This window comes from Lutra lutra, chromosome 4 (genome assembly GCF_902655055.1).
Source record: "Lutra lutra chromosome 4, mLutLut1.2, whole genome shotgun sequence".
NCBI classification, from domain to species: Eukaryota; Metazoa; Chordata; class Mammalia; order Carnivora; family Mustelidae; genus Lutra; species Lutra lutra.
The window spans coordinates 197,291,877-197,312,259 of NC_062281.1; the positions used below are offsets into that span (position 1 = coordinate 197,291,877).

Below are 20,383 nucleotides of genomic sequence, written 5' to 3' on the forward strand. Positions count from 1 at the left end.
GATTACCTCCACCTAGAGGACACTGCCTGCTCTGTAAGTGGCATTTATTGATGTTGGAGAAACCATCACCCGATTACACTCTCCCAGGGTCTCTGCCAACTGACACGTGTGCACGTCTGCTGTGTGGTGGATACGGTCCCCTCGGCTTCGAAGGGCCTGAGCTCACAGTGAAGAGCCAGTAGAAGAGGCCAGGCCCCCAAGTGCTGGGTGATGGCTGGCCTGTCGGCTAGGCTTCTAGTCCAGGCTCCCTCCGTGCACCGTCTCTTTCTGGCTCTCCTGAGCTCTGTGGGGCAGGGCAGAGGGAACACAGCCTCTTGCCAGATGACGGGGAGGGAGCGGCTAGCCCCGGACCAGCAGAGCTGTGGGCTGTGCTGTGCAGATTCACAGGCAGCTGCCTGGGGGGGTACCTGATGGACGGGGTGGCCGCTGATGAGAGTGCAGAGAGGCGGGGCGGGCCTCCCCTCTCCACTCAGGGCTTCAGCTCCTGGCTCTTGCTGCCAAGGACATGTGGGTCCCTGGCTAGTAAGGAGGTGAGCGATGGGGAGAGAGCCTGCGTTGCCAACGGCTGCCCAGGGGTTCTATCCCTGTCCTGGGGACGGCCAGCCCCTCATGGAGGGGCCCAGGGGTACCTGGGTGCGGACACTGAGATGGGCCAGGGATGGACAAGCACCTGCTGAATGTGCTTGCCGGGAGCAGGATGAAGTCTCTGTGCCACAGGGCCCTGGGACCTTGCCCCATTTCACGACTTGGCTCACGGGCAGGGGCCGCTTCTCTGGGTTTCCCATGAATGCTGATCCTGCCCCTTATCTGCCCTGCCTTCTGCACCTCGACATCTGGGTGAGGCCCGGCTGGACACAGGTGTATCTCAGCTGAGGGTAAAGCAGAGATGCTCCCGGCAGAGCGAGGTGACAGGGGAGGAGTAGACTGCCGCGGCCCGCATCCTCTGCCATGGCCTGTGCACCGCAGGCTTGAAGCATGGCCTGGGTGGGCCACGCTGGGCCCGGGGCTCCAGTCAAGCTCAGCGAGCAGAGGACAGTGTTCTCCCCATTCCTGGGGCACCCACACATCTCCATGGGGGGACTGACGGGTGCTGGCTGCCCTCCTCCCCCACCCCGGCCCGCTGGCCCTCAGGGCAGATCCAGCAGGGAATGCTTGGCATAAAGCTCCTGGGAGACACTGTAGACTCGCTCAATGAAGGGCAGGGCCTCGCCCAGCATCTCCACAGCCTGCTGTGGGGATCCCACGTTCATGGCCTCCAGGAAGACCTTGCGTGTGGGCAACGTACAGAAGGCCACAGTGACAGCCCGGCGGATAATCCAGGGGTGGTAGGCCGCCAGCGAGGCGTTGTAGGAGTCGGTGCAGAGCACAGCAGTGCGGGCGTCCTCGGGGCTGGTGCGCAGGCCTTCCAGGAAGAGCTGTAGCCAGCGCAGGGCACGGTGCAGCCGAAGCACCGTCCGGCAGCCCGAGTCCGGGTGGCGGGAGCGCCGCGTCAGGTCCACCAGCTGGTTGCCCACCTCATAGGCCACCATGGCCTGCAGGCTGTTGTAGTGCTCCCGCTGGGGGCCGCTGCGCAGACGCTCCATGATCTGCAGCTTCGCTGTGACATCCTTTGAGATGAAGGAGAAGATGGCACCCAGACTGTTCAGGAACCTGCTCAAGGGGAAGCAGGAGTTCAGCCCGGGTGCAGGGGAGCCTGCCCCCCCGCCTCCTGGAGCACACGCGCCCCCACAGGAGCTGCTGGCCAAAGGGTGAGTGAGAGCGACTGACCAGCCCCAGGCAGGCGGGAGCCGGCTGTGCCTAGCACCCAGCACAACACATGGGAGGGGTGGGGCCCCACAAGGCAGTGCCCCCCCCAAGCACCTGACTAGACCCCTCCAGCCGGCGAGGTAGTGATCCAGCAGCACCTCCTCCTTCTCGTTGAGACACTGCTTGAAACTGACCAAGACGACCCTCAGGTTGAAGTCCGACTCCAAGCCATCCATTTCTCAATACGCGCTGAAACACGTGGGAAGTCAGGCTTCTGGGTTGTCTCCCTACGAGTCAGCTCACTCCTTGGGTCACTATTTTGGGGGGGAGGCGAGAGCGGTCAGAAAACAACTGCTGGGATCCAGCTGCCCCCCACTAAAAGCCCACATTGGGTCCCGTGCCTGTGTCAGTGTCCTTCTCCCCAGAAGCCTACTTCCTTCTGCCTGGGCCACAAGATCGGACACAAAGACCCAATGCTGCCCTGGGCCTGGAACACATGCCCACAGACCTTAGCACGGCCCCTCCTTGTCACTCAGCCTTGTCAAACCACTCTGCTACATCTTATCGATGGCAAACATCTTCACTCACGTTTTTTGGCTCGTTTATTGTTTGTTTCTCTCACCAGAGTCAAACACCAGAGCCACGTCTCTGCCCAGAGCTAAGCACCCTTCCAGGGTGGGTGGCCCATGAGACAAACAGCCAGCCCCGCCTGTCAGGGCGATATTCTTGGAGAAAGCCGGGAAAGTCCAACATGGTAGCTAAAAACAAGATAAGTACTATGGAAGGTGGAGGGCCGGGAAGGGTGGCCAGGTGGGCTGGGCGCTTCCTGGCTTTTCTGCTGCATCCTGGGCCAGAGCAGAGGCTCCAAGGTCAGCATGGCCTGACAGACACCGATCTTTTCACTCCTGCTGGAGTGGTACAGGTGCCATGCAGAAGGGCAGCTGGGCCAAAGGTCTGAAGACAGCCACAAGGCCCTCCCCCATCCCCAAGGAACCTTCCGGAAATGCCTGAGGCCAGAGTCCCACCCTGGATTCTGCTCACATTCATACAGTCCCTCCATAAACATGCAAGTGCCCACACACTGAATGGGTGCCACTGGGCAACCCAGCCTCTGTCCTCCTGGGCACCTAGGGCTGGCAGTGGGGTTGGGCTCTGACAGTCCCTGGGGACTCAGCTGCATCTCGCCACCCAGGATGCCAGGGGCATCTGATGGGGCCTAGTGGCTGCTGAGGCCCTGGAGGCTCCTGGCATTGGGCTGAGCCCCCAGAGGTGAGCTCACCCTGTTTTCAGGTGTGGGGGACAGTCATGCCTGGCCTCAGGAAGAACGGGAGCTCAAGAGACTTCCGGCCCGCCCCTCCCCTCTCTCAGGGCCTGTCTTCCGTCCCTGAGGCCTTCAGGGCTACCTTCCTGGACACCAGACATCCTGTGCGCCTGGCCTTCCTGTCTAGAACCTGAGCCAGCAGCACAGAGGAGCTGCTGGGAGCTTTTCAGAACTTGCAAACAACAGGAAGGACACGGGCTGTGTAGCCCGGACCAGGCAGCCTGCCAACTCCGGGGAGGTGATGCAGGGCACCACCAAGGCTCCCCCCAGGGTCAGCCCACAACCCCAAGGTCAAGTCTCGGCAGGAGGGCTGCCTTAGCGCCGCCCCTCTGTGGCTGACAGCAGGCTTAAGGCCCCCGGGAGAAGAAGGCACCCAGCCTAGCCCCACACCCCACAGGCCCAGCGAGTAGGACTGAGGCCCTGTCCAGTAAGCCCTGCAAGTCCTGCTGGGGAAGGGAGCTCCAGGTGGCGCCAGGCTCGGACCCCGCGCTCGGGTAGAGCCTAGTCCTGGGCAGGTCCCGCTCCAGCCGAGGCCCAGGGATTAAGCAGAGGCCCGGCGACCTGGGTGGCGTGGAAGCCAGGCCTTCGGTCGCCCCCTCCCACGCCTGGCCCCTTGGCGATGCCCGGGCCCACCTGCCGAGTTCGGTGAGCTCTGCTCCCCGCCCGGGGCCCGAGCCTGGGGCCCTCCCGCTCACCTGCGGCGCCGCCGCCGCCGCCGCCGCCGCCGCCGCCGCCGCCGCCGCCGCCGCCGCCGCCCCCAGCCGCGGCTGCCGCTGGACCCGCTGCCCCGCCCCCGGCCGCCTCTCTGATGCCCGGGATTGGTTACCGGCTGCCCAATCCGGAGGCTCGACGCGTGGGCAGGCGTTTCCGGCGGGCGCACCGGAAGCTGGCGCCGTTGGGGCTGCGCCTGCGCGATACGTCGCCGCGGGTCGGGGAACGGCGCGCCAGAGTCTGGGGTCTGGGTGTCGTGCGGCCGCGGTGTTTCTGCCGGCTCGGTGGGGGCAGAGACTACGGGCGTGGGAGCGCGCCCGGCAGCATGCCCGAGATCAGGGTCACTCCCCTGGGTGAGTGAGGCGCGCTCGGCCGGCCTCGCGGGCGCGGGGCGGGCGGTGGTCTGGGGACGAGCCGCGGGGACGCCGAGGGCTGGCCGGGGTCGCCGACCAGCGGCTGCCGTCCGCGGAGGTCTCGGGCCGGCTCCGCCTCCCGAGGGTCGGCTCGGGGGTCGGCCGCTGCTGTGCTGCTGCGTCCCCAGCTCTTCTCGCCGTGAGAGGAGGGTGGGTCCGCCCTCCAGGCGCCGACCCCGAGAGCCCCGGCCTGCGACCTCGCCGCGCCGGCTTCTGTCCACGTGCACTGATGCCTGAGGTGGTCCTCGCTGCTCTCCTGCGTCGGTCTCGCACCCGGTACCTGCGGCTTCCCGTTTACCCAGTCCAGCCGTCCACGCGCGTTCAGCCTTGTCTCACCGGGGCTCTGCGGCGGCGTTTGTTTTGTTTTGTTTCTAAGGAAGGTTTGCGGTTTTTTTTTTTTTAAGATTTTATTTATTTATTTGACAGAGAGAGATCACAAGTAGACAGAAAGGCAGGCAGAGAGAGAGAGAGAGAGAGAGGGAAGCAGGCTCCCTGCTGAGCAGAGAGCCCGATGCGGGGTTCGATCCCAGGACCCTGAGATCATGACCTGAGCCGAAGGCAGCGGCTTAACCCACTGAGCCACCCAGGCGCCCAAGGTTTGCGTTTTGTAGAAGGTGTAAAAGCCCAAAGAGTGCAGAGCACCGAAGTGGGAAGGTCCCTGGGAGCCCAGGGCCCCAGGAACAACGGGGGTTATCAGGTTGCGCTCTGGAGGCCAGCCCTCTAGCGCTCTCTGGGCATTCTTCCTGCCCTGTGCTCTGTGCTGCCCAGGACCCTGCCTCCTACGCTGGGCCATGCGTGGGGAGCGTTCTCCTGTGCAGATGCTCCTCACAGCTCTGCATGCGTCCTCATGCTGTGAGTTCCTCACCATGCAGCACCCCGGCCCCGCGTGGGGACACTGAGCTGTTGAACATCTCTGCTCCACGTGCGGGACAGATCCCTCCCTCAGCAGCTCTCATAGCTTTTGGCACGGGTTCCCCTCCGGCTGCTGTGACCCCACACTCCCCTGCCTTTGGCGCCCCTCCAGGGGCGTGCTCGGATCGTGCTTTCCCGAGTGCTCCTTCACAGTTTGGCTTTCTCGCATTGGTGGTTCAGTGGTAGAATTCTCGCCTGCCACAGTTTGGCTTTCTCGCCACTCACTCTCTTCCAGCAGTTTTTTCTGCTGCTTCTCTTACCCCAGTCTGCACCTGGGTGTGCTCCCAAGGCCATAGCACGGTCAAAGCAGAACTCCTTCTCTTTTGTCTTCCTCTGCCAGCTTCTGCCTCCTGGCTCGCTGGTCATGTGGGCCAGGTGCAGAGAGGCCTGGGTCACTCCTGCCCCACAGGCTTTGCACGGCCGCCCCTCCCATCTCCTGGCTGTCCCTCTCCACCCTGCTCAGAAGTCATTTTAAGGAGGACTTCCCCTGGTGTGGATCTGGATATTTCTGTGTCCCCTCCCCTGCCTTAATCTTCTCCAGGGCCCAAACTCTACCTGATGGACTCAGTGTGTGTCTTATCTACATGGTCATTGTTTCCTTTCCCTGAAACACAAACTCCGCAGACGTGAAGTCATCTTTGTTTTCTTCTGGGTCCTGCCTCTTTGTGCGTGCTCTAGACTCTGTTCCCCACATCTGCGGCCCTGTTTGGGCCACTCTCCTTGCTCCCTGGGATGGTTGTGATTCCTGTTGGGAGTAGAGGCCAGTGCCTAAGAACTGAGCTCTGGAGTCCAGAAAACCATTCCTGGCCCCATGCTTAGGGTCCATGTGTCCATGGGGTGATCCCATGACTTCTGTGCCTTCACATCCTCTGTAAAGAGGGGCAGCCCTCCCCTTACCCCATCACAAATGTCTGGAGGGCCTCTGCGCTAGGCACAGCTCTAGGGCTAAAGGTGCAGCAGGGAGCAGATGGCTGAGACCCTGATGTTGTCCTGCTGGGGCAGGAGCAGGCTTATGAGAAATCTCCAGGCCTTTGGCTGGTCGGCCTGAAGCACGCAGAGGAAGCTCTTGGCTGGGATCACCTACTGTTGTCACGGGTCACTGAGGCTTCTCAAGGACCAGTCTGGGTCCTGCTCTGGGCCACCTTGATGTGTGTGGCGCTAACAGAAGGCGCTGACTCTGGCTGGCAGACGGAAGGTTGTAGGATCATGATGGAAAGCGGGTCATTTGCTATCATCAGGCCCTGCAAGGCTGCGTGCCTTTCTTCTTGGGATTCCAGACCCCAGAGGAGGTGACAAATGGCTACTGGAGGTGGCTGGAATGTGGCCTGCTGGGGCTGGAGCAGATGGGTAGGGCTTAAAGTCAGGAACGTGGATAGGACTCAGGTTAAGTTCTGGGCTCTGGGTGCCCTGCGGGGGTGTGGTGGTGAGCCATCTGCATTGTGGCCACTGTAACTGTCATTGCTGGACAGCTCGGGCCAGGTCTCCCCATGGCTAGGCTAAAGCCACACAGGTGTCCCTCTGCAGGGACACCACCTGGAGGTGCTTGATGCCTTCTGGGAGTAGGTCCTAGGGGAGAGGGCTCCATAGCCCCATAGCCCAGGTGTGCCCCCAGTTGAGTTTTCAAGAGGGGCAGTGATGCCCTGTGGGGCACCGGCTTAGCCCTGTTAAGTGCCAGGACCACAGTCCAGCAGCACCGGCTACACAGCCCTGGCCTTTGAAGGTTCCTGTCAGCCACAGCAGGTGGGCTGCCCCCTCGAGAAGTGGGGGTCTTGTTCCATCTGACCTGGGTGGCAGTGGCAGGGCCTGAGGCTGGAGGTGTGGTGGGGGAGGGCATGTGGTCTGGAGCTCCCTTGGCAGCCTGGGCACTTTGCCCCAACCTGCACGTTTCCCTGGCCTGAGCGTAGAGACGGTGGTGCTGCTGCTCACCTCACACGTCATCAGCACAGCAGCGTGGGGCTTTCCTAGACCACTGAGGGTTCTGCAGGGTCAGGGACCCAGAGTTCCCAGGGGGGTTGTGAGGCAGGCGGCTGGACCTTGTTCTTGGGGCGGGGCCGTCGCTTGCCGCAGTGGGGAGAGGGCTGTGGGCGCGGCAGCAGCCCGTCCCATCTCCTTTTCAGGGGCCGGCCAGGACGTGGGCCGGAGCTGCATCCTGGTCTCCATCGCAGGCAAGAACGTCATGCTGGACTGCGGGATGCACATGGGCTTCAATGACGACGTGAGTCCCGAGGGAAGGCGGCCTGGAGGGACCTCCTTCAGCTGCTCCTTGTTGCTGTTCTCAGCGGGGCCCCAGGCTTTGGAGCCTCGGAGTAGGGACTCTGGGGAAGTGGGCAGTGGCAGGAGGCGGGTGGGCCTGGGGTCACTGCATTCCCTGGCAGGCTCCCCACCATCACTTGACAGATGGGGCGCCCCGTGTGGAAGGCTTGGTTTGTGCCAGAGCAGGGTCTCTTGGGCTCCCGTGGGGTTACGGGGCAGCCCAGTGGTCCCCAGGCAGGCCTTCTTGCTGGGTGATGGGTTCTGGCAGTTTGTTCCCTCCCTGTGTTCTCAGAGGCTGTGGGCAGTCAGTGGTCATGCTGTGGCTGGCCAGGCTCAGCCTCTGCCCTTGTTCCCCACTCCTGGGAGCCACTCTCTGGGGTGCTGGCAGACCCAGGGCAACTGTGTTCTGACCCTTTCTCTTGGCTTGCCAGAGGCGCTTCCCTGACTTCTCCTACATCACCCGCAGTGGCCGGCTGACCGACTTCCTGGACTGCGTGATCATCAGGTGGGCGCCAGTGGGCTGTTAGTGTTGTGTGGGTTTACGTCTGGCCCCACCTTGAGGACTCGGGAGCCCAGGAGAGCCACTCGGGGCCTGGGAAGGCTGCAGGCTGTGGGGTGTCACAAGCCCGGGTTCTGCTCTAGGTTGTCTATGTGGCACGCCCCCAGAGCTGCCCCTCCCTGACTCTGGATGGTTTGCCTGAGACCTAAGTGTCCACGGTTGCTCCTTAGTGGGCTTTGGTGGGCATGGTGGAGCAAGGGGCACACTGTGCCGTGTGTGCCTATTGCCTCTGCCCCGAGTGTCACGGATGAGAGCCCTGAGCCCCAGCTGCCCCAGGAAGATGGGGCTGTGCTTGGGCAACCGACCCACGGCAGGGAGGCCATCCCCACCCCCGTCTGCTCCATTCGTGGACACGCAGCATTCCCTTCCCTCTGTCCCGGTGCCGCCTTGCTGTGGTTCACATGCCGTGGGGTCTTCCTGCCCATCCGCCAGAGATGCTAACTGTCCGATGCCCTGTCCCTTTCTTAGCTACTTGTCATTACTCTATAGAACATGTGTCTGTCTGATGTGAGCATTATCTCGTCAATGCCCACTGATTTATTGGACATTTAGATTCCAAGTTCCAGGAAGGTAGTAGTTTTTGTCACTCTGTGGCACTGAGGTGGTCATCTGATGCGCACTAGGGAGTCAGTGTACCAGTGAATGATTCGGTGGAATGACCATGAGGCTGTGCTGGTGTGGAGCCTGTGGAGGGGGCAGGCTCGGTTGGGGAACAGTGGCCCTGGGCTGACCTGTGTTGTACCCGCAGCCATTTCCACCTGGACCACTGTGGGGCACTCCCCTACTTCAGCGAGATGGTGGGCTATGATGGGCCCATCTACATGACCCACCCCACCCAGGCCATCTGCCCCATCCTGCTGGAGGACTACCGCAAGATTGCTGTGGACAAGAAGGGCGAGGCCAACTTCTTCACCTCCCAGATGATCAAAGACTGTATGAAGAAGGTGGTAGCTGTCCACCTCCACCAGACGGTCCAGGTCAGGGTCCTCGCAGACCCCGTCTCACTCTGTGTCGGGTACTGTCCACCAGGAGGCAGCAGGGGGCAAGCGCATGTGGTGCTGCCCCAGAATCTAGGTCCCAGCCCAGATTCGGGTGCACACAGGACAGCGTGCCAAGCACCCGTCAAGCACGTGGGACCTCTGCTGCTCTCCTGGCTCTGTCTGACTGCATCCGAGAGGGTGTGCTGGCTGGGGCGTCGGGGGCAGAGACTGGACATGGAGTGGGCAAGCCCTGAAGGGCAGCCTGGGCTGTGGGGTTTGGGTTTTGCCTCAGTAATTGTTGTGTGTGGGTCAGCAAGGAAGTGAAGGGTTTTAAGCAGGCAAATGCAATCAAGTTGGGTGAAATGTATCATAGAGATTGTGGGTTTGTCTTTTTCTCCTTAGAGTCAGTAAGTTTTGCTTGTTAGTAGGTATCTGTGTATTTTCAGGTATTTCTGGTTGGACTTAGTGTCAGCACGATGTGTGTTTATCTTTAATAACACTTTTAACCTTAAAGTCTGTGTTCTGGTAATACCACAGCACCCTCACCTTTCCTGTCTTTGACTATTGCCATAGTATGTCTTTTTCCATTGTTTTACTTTCTTTTTTTTTTTTTTTTTTAAAGATTTTTATTTATTTATTTGACAGAGAGATCACAAGTAGGCAGAGAGGCAGGCAGAGAGAGAGGAGGAAGCAGGCTCCCTGCCGAGCAGAGAGCCTGACGCAGGGCTCGATCCCAGGACTCTGAGATCATGACCTGAGCCGAAGGCAGCGGCCCAACCCACTGAGCCACCCAGGCGCCCCCATTGTTTTACTTTCAACTTGACTGCATTGTGTGTGTGTGTGTGTGTGTTTTTAAGATTTTATTTATTTATTTGACAGAGATCACAAGCAGGCAGAGAGGCAGGCGGAGAGAGAGGGGGAAGCAGGCTCCTTGCTGAGCAGAGACACCCCCCCCCCCCGCCCTGGGACTCGATCCCAGGGCCCTGAGATCATGACCTGAGCCACCCAGGAGCCCCCTGCGTCGTGTTTTAAATGTAGCTCTTTTAAGTGGCATGTAATTTGTCTGCTTGTCTTTTGTGGGTGTTTTGGCAATCTTAAATGTCACTGAGGGGTGCCTGAGTGGCTCAGTGGTTGAAGCCTGTGCCTTCAGCTAAGGTCATGGTCTCGGGGTCTTGGGGTCGGGCCCTACCTCGGGGCTTTCTGCTCAGCAGGGAGCCTGCTTCCCTCTCTCTCTGCCTGCCTCTCTCTCTCTGTCAAATACGTAATGAAATAAATTAAATCTTTAAAAAAAATATCACTGACCTCATGACCTTTGTGACCAAATCCAGCACCTACAGCTTCATCCTTTTCCTTGATAAAATTGAGGCGCATCCTCGGGTTTGTTTTTGCCGTTCTGGACCAGCCGGACCCTGACGCACTTCTGACGGCAGAGTTCGACTATTTGGCTTCAACTCCTGCTTCCTCTAGCACAGTTCCCTTTGCACGGGAAGTGTCTCCCCAAGGGTGGGCCAGGGCTGTTTCCGAGCGGGTTTTCTCCTACCGTTTATCATGTCGCTTCTGAGCTCGCCGGCGGCCGCGGAGCTCCCTGGCCGTGTGGAGACGGGGCCTGTGCCCATCCCGCGGCGCCGTGGGCCAGTGCAGAGGACGGTTGTTGGTGTTAATCTTTCCCTGATAACTTACCACATGGAGCGTTTGGACCCTGCGCTTAATAAGAAAACTTGGGAGTTTAGCTCGGCTCTTCCATTTGCTTCTATTTGTCTTGCCTGTTCTGTGTTTTTTCTTTCTCTTATTGCTTTCTTTGGATTGGTTTTTTAAAATTTCTGTTTTTCTTCTTTTTAAGAGTTTATTTATTTAGAGAGAGTGAGCAAACGAGCGAGAGCAAACACAAACGGGGGGAGGGGCAGAGGGAGCGGCAGACTCCCCTCCTGAGCGGAGGCAGATGTTTTTTTGTTTGCTTGTTTTTAATTTTCAGAACTTCAACTTTGCAAGAACCTTTTTTTTTTTTTTAATAAGATTTTTATTTATTTATTTGACAGAGAGATCACAAGCAGGCAGAGAGGCAGAGAGAGAGGGGGGGAAGCAGGCTCCCCGCTGAGCAGAGAGCCCGATGCGGGGCTGGATCCCAGGACCCTGAGATCATGACCTGAGCCAAAGGCAGAGGCTTAACCCACTGAGCCACCCAGGCACCCCTCTGTTTCTCCCTTTTATTTCGCTAGTAATTTTATACTTTTGTAATTCTCATAGTGGTAGAGTTTACAAAATGCATCCATGACAATAAAAATCTAAGGTATTTGGAGGTTTTGCCTGTAGATAACACAAAGTTCTTAGAACAATTTTTTTTTAAGATTTTATTTATTTATTTGACAGAGAGACACAGCGAGAGAGGGAACACAAGCAGAGGGAGTGGGAGAGGGAGAGGGAGAAGCAGGCTTCCTGCCGAGCAGGGAGCCCGATGTGGGGCTCCATCCCAGGACCCTGGGATCATGACCTGGGCCAAAGGCAGACTGAGCCACCCAGGCACCCTGTCTTAGAACATTTTAAGTCTGTTTATCCCTTCCCTGATTTAGGTTATTATCTGCCCACAGTATATGTGGAACCTGGCAGGATGTCATTCATTACTAATACTGATAAAGTCAGGTTTGCTGGGTGTCCTCTCTGTTTACCCTCTCTGCTGCCCGTGTTCTTCACTTCCTGTTTGAGGTAATTCACCTTGTTCCTGAAGAAAAGCAGTGTGGGTCCGTCAACGGGTGGGTCTGCGTCCCCCTCCTTCCTGAAGAACTTTTCTCGTACGTGTGAAATTCTAGTTTGGCAATTATTTCTTCTCAGTACTTTGAGTATGTCTTTCTACTCGCTGTTTGAAAGACAGTCTTTAATCTTAGGCTGCTTGTAGGATTATGCTCTTTTCTCTGGTGGATGTGCTGTGATGGACCGGTATGTTGTTCTTGCGAACCTGTCCAGGTGTGAAGCCTCTTGGATCTGTGACCCGAGGTCTTTCATCAGGTTCTTCCAGGGCTGCTCCTGCCCATTGTCCTCCAGCCCAGGGCCCCAGATTACAGAATGTTTGGCCTTCTTACTCCAGACCTTCCCTCACGCGTATTTCTTTTTGTGTTTGTGCTAGATAGTCCTTTCTTTGTATTGTAGTGCATTAATACTCTTCGATTCTATGTAACATGCTGTTAAATTCATCCATTCAGTTCTTTATTTGGGTAATTATAGTTTCTGGTTTTAGAATTTTCTCTTTTTTTTTTTAGAGATCTTATTTATTTATTTGACAGAGATCACAAGTAGGCAGAGAGGCAGACAGAGAGAGGAGGAAGCAGGTCCCCTGCTGAGCAGAGAACCCAATGTGGGGCTCAATCTCAGGACCCCGGGATCATGACCTGAGCCCAAGGTAGAGGCTTCACCCACTGAGCCACCCAGGCGCCTCTGGTTTTAGAATTTCTGCTTTTAAAAATAATTTCTAGTTTTTTGGTCAACATTCTAATTTTATCTTTTGTTTTCCTGAATATGTTAATCATAGCCCTCAAACTCTGGGTCTGAAAACTCTGGGAGTCCTGAGTCTGCTTCTCTAGACATTGTTTCTCTTGTTTTCTGTGGTGTCAGCTCCTCCCTTGCGTCTTGTTGCTGTTGGTTGAGAACTGGACATGGTGTGAGAATAGGAAATGATGAAAGGCTTGGAACCATGTTCTCCTCTTCCACCCTCCCCAGTGTCCACCTCCTTGGTCCCTCTGCCATCCTCTTCAACTTGACCACCTGCCCAGCGTACCCTGAAGACCTGACTTGAGTCCTCTCCTCTGTAGGTGGACGACGAACTTGAAATCAAGGCCTACTATGCAGGCCACGTGCTGGGGGCAGCCATGTTCCAGATCAAAGTAGGCTCAGAGTCTGTGGTCTACACGGTCAGTGGAAGCACGTGGGGGACCGGGGCTACCGCTTGGCTGGGGAGAGGGGACACCCGTTTCACTGCCACATTCTTTGCCAGGGTGATTATAATATGACCCCGGACCGGCATTTGGGGTGAGTGAGCTGATGTGTTTGCTCCATCCTGCGGGGACCCTCAGGAGTGCAGTGAGGCTTGTGGATGTGCTGGGGGCTTGGGCACTCCGTGCATTGGTTTCTGCCACATGTCCTCTGTGCCTGGCGAGTTTCTTCCTCCTGTCTCCCCTGGAGTGCTGCTTGCCCATGGGCCCAGGAAAGCCATGGCTGCAGTCCGCTGTGTTGCCCCTAGCCACGGGCACTGTGCACCTCCGGCCACGCCCACCTCTGTTGCAGAGCTGCCTGGATTGACAGATGCCGCCCCAACCTGCTCATCACAGAATCGACCTATGCCACGACCATCCGGGACTCCAAGCGCTGCCGTGAGCGAGACTTCCTGAAGAAAGTCCACGAAGCCGTGGAACGTGGCGGGAAGGTAGTGGGTGCAGGCCAGGTGCCGGGCAGGTCTCTGGGCCATGTGCCCTCCCTGACCATGCTGCACTGTCCTTAGGCCACGTCTGGCCTGTCAGGAGACGAGTGCCGTGCGTTCTGGGCGTGCGGGGAGCCTTGCTCAGCATTAAGAAGAAAAAACTTCTCTGGAGACAAGTGGGGTGTGTAGTCACCTGTCCCCTCAGATCCCAGACCGGGACTGGCCAGGACTCTCCGGCAGAGTATGGGGGCCTTGCCTGGAGTTCGCAAAGGGCCTCTGGCTCTCCGGGGTGCCTGGCTATGAGCTCGCAGTGGACGCAGCCTCTGACTGTCTGGGCTCCCAGCAGGGCTGGTCTGTAGAGCAGCTGCTCCCTGAGAAGGCGGCCCTGGGGCGTGGCCGACTGTGGTCAGATGTGGGCTTAACTTGGGTGGGCAGCACTGCCAGGGACTCCTGCCTGAGCCTGCCCCGCCCTCCCCCTGCAGGTGCTGATCCCTGTGTTTGCCCTGGGCCGCGCTCAGGAGCTGTGCATCCTGCTGGAGACCTTCTGGTAGGTATGGCCAGACTGGGTTCTGGGACCCCTGGCCTAAGTGGGCATCCTTGAGATGCCTGTGTCCAGCCTGGGAGGGTCCTCAGTCTGGCTCTAGGCAGAACACAACCTGTATCCCTAGCAGCTGTCAGGTCGGGGTATCTGATACCTGCGGGGGTGCCCACCCAAGCCAGGAGGCCTGTGTTGTGCTTTTCCACACAGGCACCCCCACTGCACCATGTGCTCTGGGTCCCCTTCATCAGAACCAGCGTTTTATAGAAGGAAGTGGGCCGAGGTGGGGGACATCAGGGAGTTGTTCTGCCGGACACAACCCAGGCTGAAGGTGTGAAGGGTGACGTGGCTGGTCCTTCCCTGGGAGCCTCCTCCACTGTGGTCTCTGCACTGTCCACAGGGAGCGCATGAACCTAAAGGCCCCCATTTACTTCTCCACGGGCTTGACGGAGAAAGCCAACCACTACTACAAGCTCTTCATAACCTGGACCAACCAGAAGATCCGTAAGACCTTTGTCCAGAGGAACATGTTTGAATTTAAGCACATCAAAGCCTTCGACCGAGCATTTGCTGACAACCCGGGTCCGATGGTGAGGCCCTGGCCAGCAGGGGCTGGGGATGTCTAGCTGGTGCCTGTTGTAGCCAAGTCATGCTTGCCCCGGGCTGGGGCATGTGCTGACTGTCTGCACCTCCTCCATGTCTGGGACATGCGAGGAGACTTTGCCTGCAGCTCTCCCTCAGGAAGTGGGGTGCACTGTGCTGGGGGAAAGACGACGTGGGGGTCAGAAGGTAGGGCCTGTGGCAGGTGCAGGGTCAGAAGGCTCTGAGGGCAGAGGAGCTGGGCCCATGGCCAGTGCTGGTTCTTTGACAGGCGGGCTACTGTCCTGCCCGCACCCCCACCCCACAGGTGGTGTTCGCCACGCCAGGCATGCTGCATGCTGGCCAGTCGCTGCAGATCTTCCGGAAATGGGCAGGGAATGAGAAGAACATGGTAAGAGTTCCACCTCCCAGGAGGGCCGGCCGGTGAGGTTGGGCAGAGAGGTGGGGGAGTAGGGGCTGTGTTTGGCTTGGGGACACCTGGTTGTCAGGACAGGGCTCAGTAACCTGGGGGGCCCAGTGTCTCATCTGGTGGCTCAGACTCTTGCTTTGGGTCAGCCTGTTACATCAGGCAGTGATGTGTCCTGAGCTGATGTGGTGCTCAGGCCTGGGTGGGCTTGTCCGGAGACCCCTGAGCCCCCCCCACCCCGGGTGCAGTGGGGTCTGGGATAGGGAGCTACTGGCAAAGGAAAGGGGCCATTAAGGGTACAGGTTCAGAGAGGCAGGGTGGAAGCCCTGAGGCAAGACTTGGCCATCCTCCCCGCAGGTCATCATGCCTGGCTACTGCGTGCAAGGCACCGTGGGCCATAAGATCCTCAGCGGGCAGCGCAAGCTGGAGATGGAGGGGCGGCAGGTGGTGAGTCCCCGCTTCCCCGGCAGCTCCACGGGCCCCCTCCGGGGTCGGAGGGGAGCCCCTGGCGCCCGCTGCTTGTGCTAATGGTCTGTGTGTCCGGACGCCACAGCTGGAGGTCAAGATGCAGGTGGAGTACATGTCCTTCAGCGCCCACGCGGATGCCAAGGGCATCATGCAGCTGGTGGGCCAGGCGGAGCCCGAGAGCGTGCTGCTGGTGCACGGGGAGGCCAAGAAGATGGAGTTCCTGAAGCAGAAGATCGAGCAGGAACTCCGTAGGCAGCCCGGGCATGGGGGGCTTGGGCCGATAGAGGGGATGTGGGCAGGGTCCACCCTCGGGGTCAGCACAGGCAGGGCCGGATGGCCTGGACTGAGGCTCTCTGCCGCTCCCCCTCTTGCCCAGGGGTCAACTGCTACATGCCGGCCAACGGTGAGACGGTGACGCTGCCTACGAGCCCCAGCATCCCCGTGGGCATCTCGCTGGGGCTGCTGAAGCGGGAGATGGCGCAGGGTATGCAAGGCAGGGCACGCCGGGCAGAGGTGGGGCCATGGCGCGGCGGGCGGCCAGCTCCTATCCCTGCCCCTTTCTCCACAGGGCTGCTTCCTGATGCCAAAAAGCCCCGGCTCCTGCATGGCACCCTGATCATGAAGGATAGTGTGAGTGTGCCTGTGCTGGGGAGGGCCTGAGGGGTGCCCCCATCCCCCCTGACCTGCTCTTGCCCCACAGAACTTCCGGCTCGTGTCCTCAGAGCAGGCCCTCAAGGAGCTGGGCCTGGCTGAGCACCAGCTGCGCTTCACCTGCCGCGTGCACCTGCACGACCCTCGGAAGGAGCAGGAGACAGCCCTGCGGGTCTACAGCCACCTGAAGAGGTGGGCACCCCGTTCCTTCTGGCTCGGGTTGGGAAGAAGTGGGGCACGAGGTGGGTCTCACTGTGCGTCCCGGCAGCGTCCTCAAGGACCACTGCGTGCAGCACCTTCCCGATGGGTCTGTGACTGTGGAGTCCATCCTCATCCAGGCTGCTGCCCACTCAGAGGACCCAGGCACCAAGGTGCTGCTGGTGTCCTGGACCTACCAGGTGAGGGCTGCGCCCCAAGGAGCCCCACTTCCAGCCCCAGGTGTGCTCAGGGAGGACGTGCTGACGGTCTCCTCTTGCATCTGGCTCTAGGATGAAGAGCTGGGCAGTTACCTCACGTCGCTGCTCAAGAAGGGCCTCCCCCAGGCCCCCAGCTGAGGTCAGCGGGTCAACAAAGGGACCTAGGCTTTCGTTCTAGGGCTGTGTCTGTGCCTCAGCTCTTCCCTCTTTGTCCCTGGACGCGGAGCCCCCGGCTGCTCACGGCTTTTGTCTGTGAGGACAAGACCACAGTGTCCTGTGCCTGCCCAACTGGCCGCTCTTGGCTGAGGAAAGACACAGGCCTGGGGACTTGATTTCTATTCTTTATTTCTATTCCCGAGCCCCCAGCGGATGGAGGGACACTCCTGAGGTGTTCATTTCCAGTAAAAACGGAACCAGCAGCTGTGTGGCTGTGCCCTTCTTGATGCACAAACCTTTTGCCTGCAGTTCACCCGTAGCAGCCTGGGGTGCCCAGGAAGGTGGGGATGCCGGGCAGGGACTGGCCAGGGGAGGCCGGAGGCCCATGTGGCATGCAGAGCTGGGCAGGGGCCGGCAGCAGGGCTGTGTGTCCTGGCCGCCTTGACCTCAGCCAAGAAATCTGCGGGTTATCTGTGGCTTCCGTGTGGCAAGCCCTGCAGGGCACAGGAGGTTTTCTGCAGAGGCTGGGCCTGGCCTTAAGTCCACAGCTTCATCTGGGCTGCAGAACTCCTGCCTTTCAGGCCCCTCCCTCCTCCCTGAGGAAACTTGCTTTTCCTCTCCTGGAAACTTGGTCCTACGGCCCAGGTCAGGGCTCCAGGGGAAGGAGGCACCTTACTCCAGGCCTCTTGCTTTTGGGCTGCCGGTCTCCAGGGGGGTTCTTTGGCCAACCTGGGGTTTCCTCACTTTCCCGCTGAACGGAGGCTGGATTCTCACCTGCTAGCAGGACGGATGAGGGCTGCAGCTGTGCTGTCACCGAGAGCCCCGCCCCCACCAAGCATTCAGCATCAGGAGGGGTTAGTCAGTGGGACGCATGCAGGCACCTTACCAAGGCTCCCGTACAGCACGGACTTGAGGAATAAGCCATGGGCCGGGGCCACACGTGCCTGGTGCCTGCCCAGGGGGTCCCGGCTTTCCAGGATCACCTTCACCTGAGCAGGCATCAAAGTCCCCAGCCCCACAGCCACCAACACAGCTGTCATTCTCCGCACCTGCAACCCAAAGCCAAGACTGCCACAGGCGCCCAGGCGCTCAGGCCACTCCTGCCCCCAGAAGGCCCAGGACAGAGCCCACCTGCTTGTACAGGAAGGACTGGCTCTCAAACTCCAGGTTCCAGAACTGCAACCTAGAAATACAGGCAGCCCGAGTCCACACTGTGGCCCCAGACAAGGAGGTGGCCAGGGGGAGGGATCTGGGGGAGATTGGCTCCCACTCTCTTCCACCCCAGGGGCTTCCACTGACCACCCTATCCTCAAGTGAAGCTGTTGGGAGGGACAGTGTGAGTGGGAGGGGCAGCAGAGCCTTCTGGGGGTCTTGGCAGTGGGGACAGGTCCCTCAGGTGGAGGCGCTGCTGCGGCGGGGGTCCTGGGGTGGGCTGGGGCATCTGAGGGAGGTGAGCGCGGCCCCTCATCTAGCAGAGACCCAAGCCCCGGGCTAGGTGCTCTTCAGCTGACTATACGCAAGTTCTTCCTCCCTTCAGTGTTGGCTCACACTGGGAAGGTTCTGAAAGTCAGTAGCTGACAACTGGCCAGAGCCCCAGGGACAGTGCTAGGGGCAGTGGAAACAGCCCCCTGCCAGGTAGGGCTGGAACCGCTGGCCTGGGGCTGCTGCTTCAGCAAAACCTTTTCAGTAGTTGCCAAGATCCATCTACTAGACAACGAACGCTGGGCAGGGCAGGGCAGGGAGCCCTTGGAGAAAGCATTTTCTGTTCTCTGCCCCCCCCCCTCCCCGACATGGCAGGAACCCACCCTGGGGGGAGGGCACAGCTGCTTGTTCATGGTTGTTGGGGCCATGCCACTCAGCTGACTCGTATCCCTCCATGAAGACTAGCAGGGGGTCCCCAGCCCCCACTGTGTCCTGCCTCTATACCACCCTTGCCAGGGAAAGTGCTAAACCCAGCTCCCTTAGTCTCTGACCAGTGTGCGGGGTGTCCTTCCTTACCTGTTCTCCTGGGGGAGGATGAAGAGGCTGCTTGGGTCAGGGGCCACGGAGGCTCGGCGCAGTGTGCGCACCGTGCTCGTGGCGGGGCTGCCAGCTGACTGGAAGGCACTGAAGTCATGCGTCCCCAGGAGGTGCTGGGCAGCCTCCTGCATAGCGACCACATCCAAGCAGCTGCAGGGAGCCAGCGGACTGGTCGGGAGGGAGTAGCCAGCCAGGTGGGTCTGACACCCCCTCCCACCCCCTCCCATCCACACTCACTCTGCCTGCAGTGCCCAGCACCGGTTTCGCTCAAACACTGACAGGTGGTCAGGCCGATGGCAGCCAGTGACCAGACGGTACAGGTAGGTCCTGGATGTGGCTGCATGGCGGGCATGGAAGTCACTGGGTACTCGGAAAGCTTGCAGTACCCTGTGGGAGCAAGATTAGATACACCAGAAGGATCCTGCCACCCACCCAAGTGACCCCTTGGTATCTCTATCACTCCCAGAGAGTCCTTCCTGACTTAAGGCTTCCACCCACCGTGGACCAGTCTGGAGACAGCAGATGGGCACTCACCGTATGGCCGGGTGCCTTAGGTGGGCGTTGAGAGCCTCTGCCAGGACCTCTGGGGAGAAGGGGGGTTGGCCTGAGCGGCGCTGGACGTCCAGATGAGCCGAGTTGCACAGGGCGTGGACCCCGGCATCCGTGCGGCTGGAGATCGTGAACTTGACCGGCACCACCGAATTCAGCCGTTTTGCAGCCTCCTGCGGGGACAGAGCAGCCTGGGGCGGGGTGGGCAGCGCGGGGGCTCCCATCTGCCTCTCCCTCAGGTCCCCCTCTTTCCACTCCGGGCGGCCGGCCGACAGAGCTCACCTCCAGGTAGTTCTGGACCCCGACGGCGCGCTGGGAGCCCCTGACGGCCGCGACCCCGCTGCGGGCGGAGGCGGGCTCGGGTCAGCGGCCGGAGTTCGGGCCGTGCCTCGCCCTCTGCGGCCCTCCAAGTCTGTTCCCTCCCCGGGGCGTCCCGCCGGGTGACCGGAGGTGCGGGTCCTAAATTTAGCTCCCCCCAACCGCCACGTGGGGCGCCGGGATACACGTCGGGGCCGCGGGCACGGATGGGAGGTCCGGAAGACGTACTTAAATTCCGTGCCCAAGTACTGGAAGTACACGAGGTAGCGCGCCGTCCCCGAGCCTGCTGCAGGGCCCATGGCGGGAGTCCGCGGAGCGCGGCCAGACTCAGCGTGCCCAGGCTCCGCGGGGCCACACGTGCGCCCTGCGCTCGCGCGTGCGCGCGCGGAGGAGCAGTGTGGCCACGCCCCCGGCTGCGCCCGCGCCCGCGCCTGCGCCTTAGCGTTTGTCCGCCTCGGCAGTCCGGCCCTCACCCGCCCTCTGGCCTCTAGGGGTGGGAGCGGGGGCGGGGCCGAACTAAGGGAGTGGATGCAAAGTTCAGAGTCGCGGAAGAGCCCGTGTGCCGGATTCTGACCGCGGCGCCCAGGAGGGGCTTCCGTGCGCGTGCACTCCTTCGTCCGTCCTCTCGCCTGCTCACCCACGCCCTACTGCTCCGGAGTGGGTCGGTCCCCACGTTCCGCGCAAGCGGTTTTTTGCAAATGCCCCGAGTTGCGCAACGGCCGCACCGCTGGCGCGAGTAGTCCCGCCCTCCTGGCGCCCCGCGGACAGTCCGGCTGTAGCTGGGTCCTACTCCCTTCCCAGCCCGCGGTGGCCTGGGAACTAAAGGGCGGGACGACGGGGCGTCCCGGCCGGAGCCAGGCGTGGCCGAGCCGCAGGGAGAGGCGTTTGGCGACGCTCCCCGGCCGTGACAGCGGGAGGCGCGCGCGGGCGGTGAACATTGGCGACGCTCCCCGGCCGTGACA

General features: G+C 60.3%; 3 protein-coding genes across 7 annotated transcripts; 1 reads left to right on the top strand and 2 right to left on the bottom strand.

Moving 5' to 3' along the window:
* Nucleotides 1-29: 29 nt before the first annotated feature.
* Nucleotides 30-3,818, bottom strand: CPTP (ceramide-1-phosphate transfer protein). 2 transcript variants are annotated; one of them, XM_047724416.1, is made up of 3 exons: nucleotides 3,763-3,818; nucleotides 1,861-2,060; nucleotides 30-1,650 (listed from the first exon to the last, which is right to left on the bottom strand). In XM_047724416.1, the coding sequence occupies exons 2-3, from the start codon at nucleotides 1,980-1,982 to the stop codon at nucleotides 1,128-1,130; spliced, it is 645 nt and encodes a 214-aa protein (XP_047580372.1). In that variant the 5' UTR covers nucleotides 1,983-2,060; nucleotides 3,763-3,818; the 3' UTR covers nucleotides 30-1,127. The 2 variants fall into 2 exon arrangements, with proteins under 2 accessions (XP_047580372.1, XP_047580371.1); XM_047724415.1 differs by having other exon boundaries at nucleotides 3,701-3,810.
* Nucleotides 3,819-3,964: 146 nt separating this feature from the next.
* INTS11 (integrator complex subunit 11) lies at nucleotides 3,965-16,798 on the top strand. Of its 2 annotated transcripts, none has more exons than XM_047724393.1 (17): nucleotides 3,965-4,131; nucleotides 7,221-7,318; nucleotides 7,788-7,861; nucleotides 8,664-8,892; nucleotides 12,696-12,794; nucleotides 12,878-12,912; nucleotides 13,168-13,306; nucleotides 13,783-13,847; nucleotides 14,239-14,428; nucleotides 14,746-14,829; nucleotides 15,202-15,291; nucleotides 15,398-15,560; nucleotides 15,689-15,796; nucleotides 15,881-15,942; nucleotides 16,013-16,155; nucleotides 16,232-16,361; nucleotides 16,452-16,798. In XM_047724393.1, exons 1-17 carry the CDS (start codon nucleotides 4,104-4,106, stop codon nucleotides 16,515-16,517), a joined length of 1,803 nt encoding a protein of 600 aa, XP_047580349.1. In that variant the 5' UTR covers nucleotides 3,965-4,103; the 3' UTR covers nucleotides 16,518-16,798. The 2 variants fall into 2 exon arrangements, with proteins under 2 accessions (XP_047580349.1, XP_047580350.1); XM_047724394.1 differs by lacking the exon at nucleotides 3,965-4,131 and adding an exon at nucleotides 6,454-6,843.
* Nucleotides 16,708-19,937, bottom strand: PUSL1 (pseudouridine synthase like 1). Of its 3 annotated transcripts, none has more exons than XM_047724413.1 (8): nucleotides 19,650-19,937; nucleotides 19,386-19,443; nucleotides 19,089-19,294; nucleotides 18,792-18,941; nucleotides 18,534-18,704; nucleotides 17,667-17,718; nucleotides 17,212-17,309; nucleotides 16,708-17,029 (listed from the first exon to the last, which is right to left on the bottom strand). In XM_047724413.1, the coding sequence occupies exons 1-8, from the start codon at nucleotides 19,718-19,720 to the stop codon at nucleotides 16,846-16,848; spliced, it is 990 nt and encodes a 329-aa protein (XP_047580369.1). In that variant the 5' UTR covers nucleotides 19,721-19,937; the 3' UTR covers nucleotides 16,708-16,845. The 3 variants fall into 3 exon arrangements, with proteins under 3 accessions (XP_047580369.1, XP_047580367.1, XP_047580370.1); XM_047724411.1 differs by adding an exon at nucleotides 17,422-17,584 and having other exon boundaries at nucleotides 16,890-17,309; XM_047724414.1 differs by adding an exon at nucleotides 17,422-17,584 and having other exon boundaries at nucleotides 16,893-17,309; nucleotides 19,089-19,276.
* Between the last annotated feature and the right edge of the window lie 446 nt (nucleotides 19,938-20,383).

What these genes read in the sequence shown, in the direction of transcription:
- CPTP (XM_047724416.1), bottom strand. Translation starts at nt 1,982, where the DNA reads ATGGATGGCTTGGAGTCGGACTTCAACCTGAGGGTCGTCTTGGTCAGT. An exon ending in GGCTGGAGGGGTCTAGTCAG is followed by an intron (nt 1,651 to 1,860) that starts GTGCTTGGGGGG and finishes CCCCTTGAGCAG; the next exon opens with GTTCCTGAACAGTCTGGGTG.
- INTS11 (XM_047724393.1), top strand. Translation starts at nt 4,104, where the DNA reads ATGCCCGAGATCAGGGTCACTCCCCTGG. An exon ending in ACATGGGCTTCAATGACGAC is followed by an intron (nt 7,319 to 7,787) that starts GTGAGTCCCGAG and finishes TTGGCTTGCCAG; the next exon opens with AGGCGCTTCCCTGACTTCTC. An exon ending in GTCTACAGCCACCTGAAGAG is followed by an intron (nt 16,156 to 16,231) that starts GTGGGCACCCCG and finishes GCGTCCCGGCAG; the next exon opens with CGTCCTCAAGGACCACTGCG.
- PUSL1 (XM_047724411.1), bottom strand. Translation starts at nt 19,720, where the DNA reads ATGGGCCCTGCAGCAGGCTCGGGGACGGCGCGCTACCTCGTGTACTTC. An exon ending in TACTTGGGCACGGAATTTAA is followed by an intron (nt 19,444 to 19,649) that starts GTACGTCTTCCG and finishes CTCCGCCCGCAG; the next exon opens with CGGGGTCGCGGCCGTCAGGG. An exon ending in AGTCCTTCCTGTACAAGCAG is followed by an intron (nt 17,585 to 17,666) that starts GTGGGCTCTGTC and finishes TTTGGGTTGCAG; the next exon opens with GTGCGGAGAATGACAGCTGT.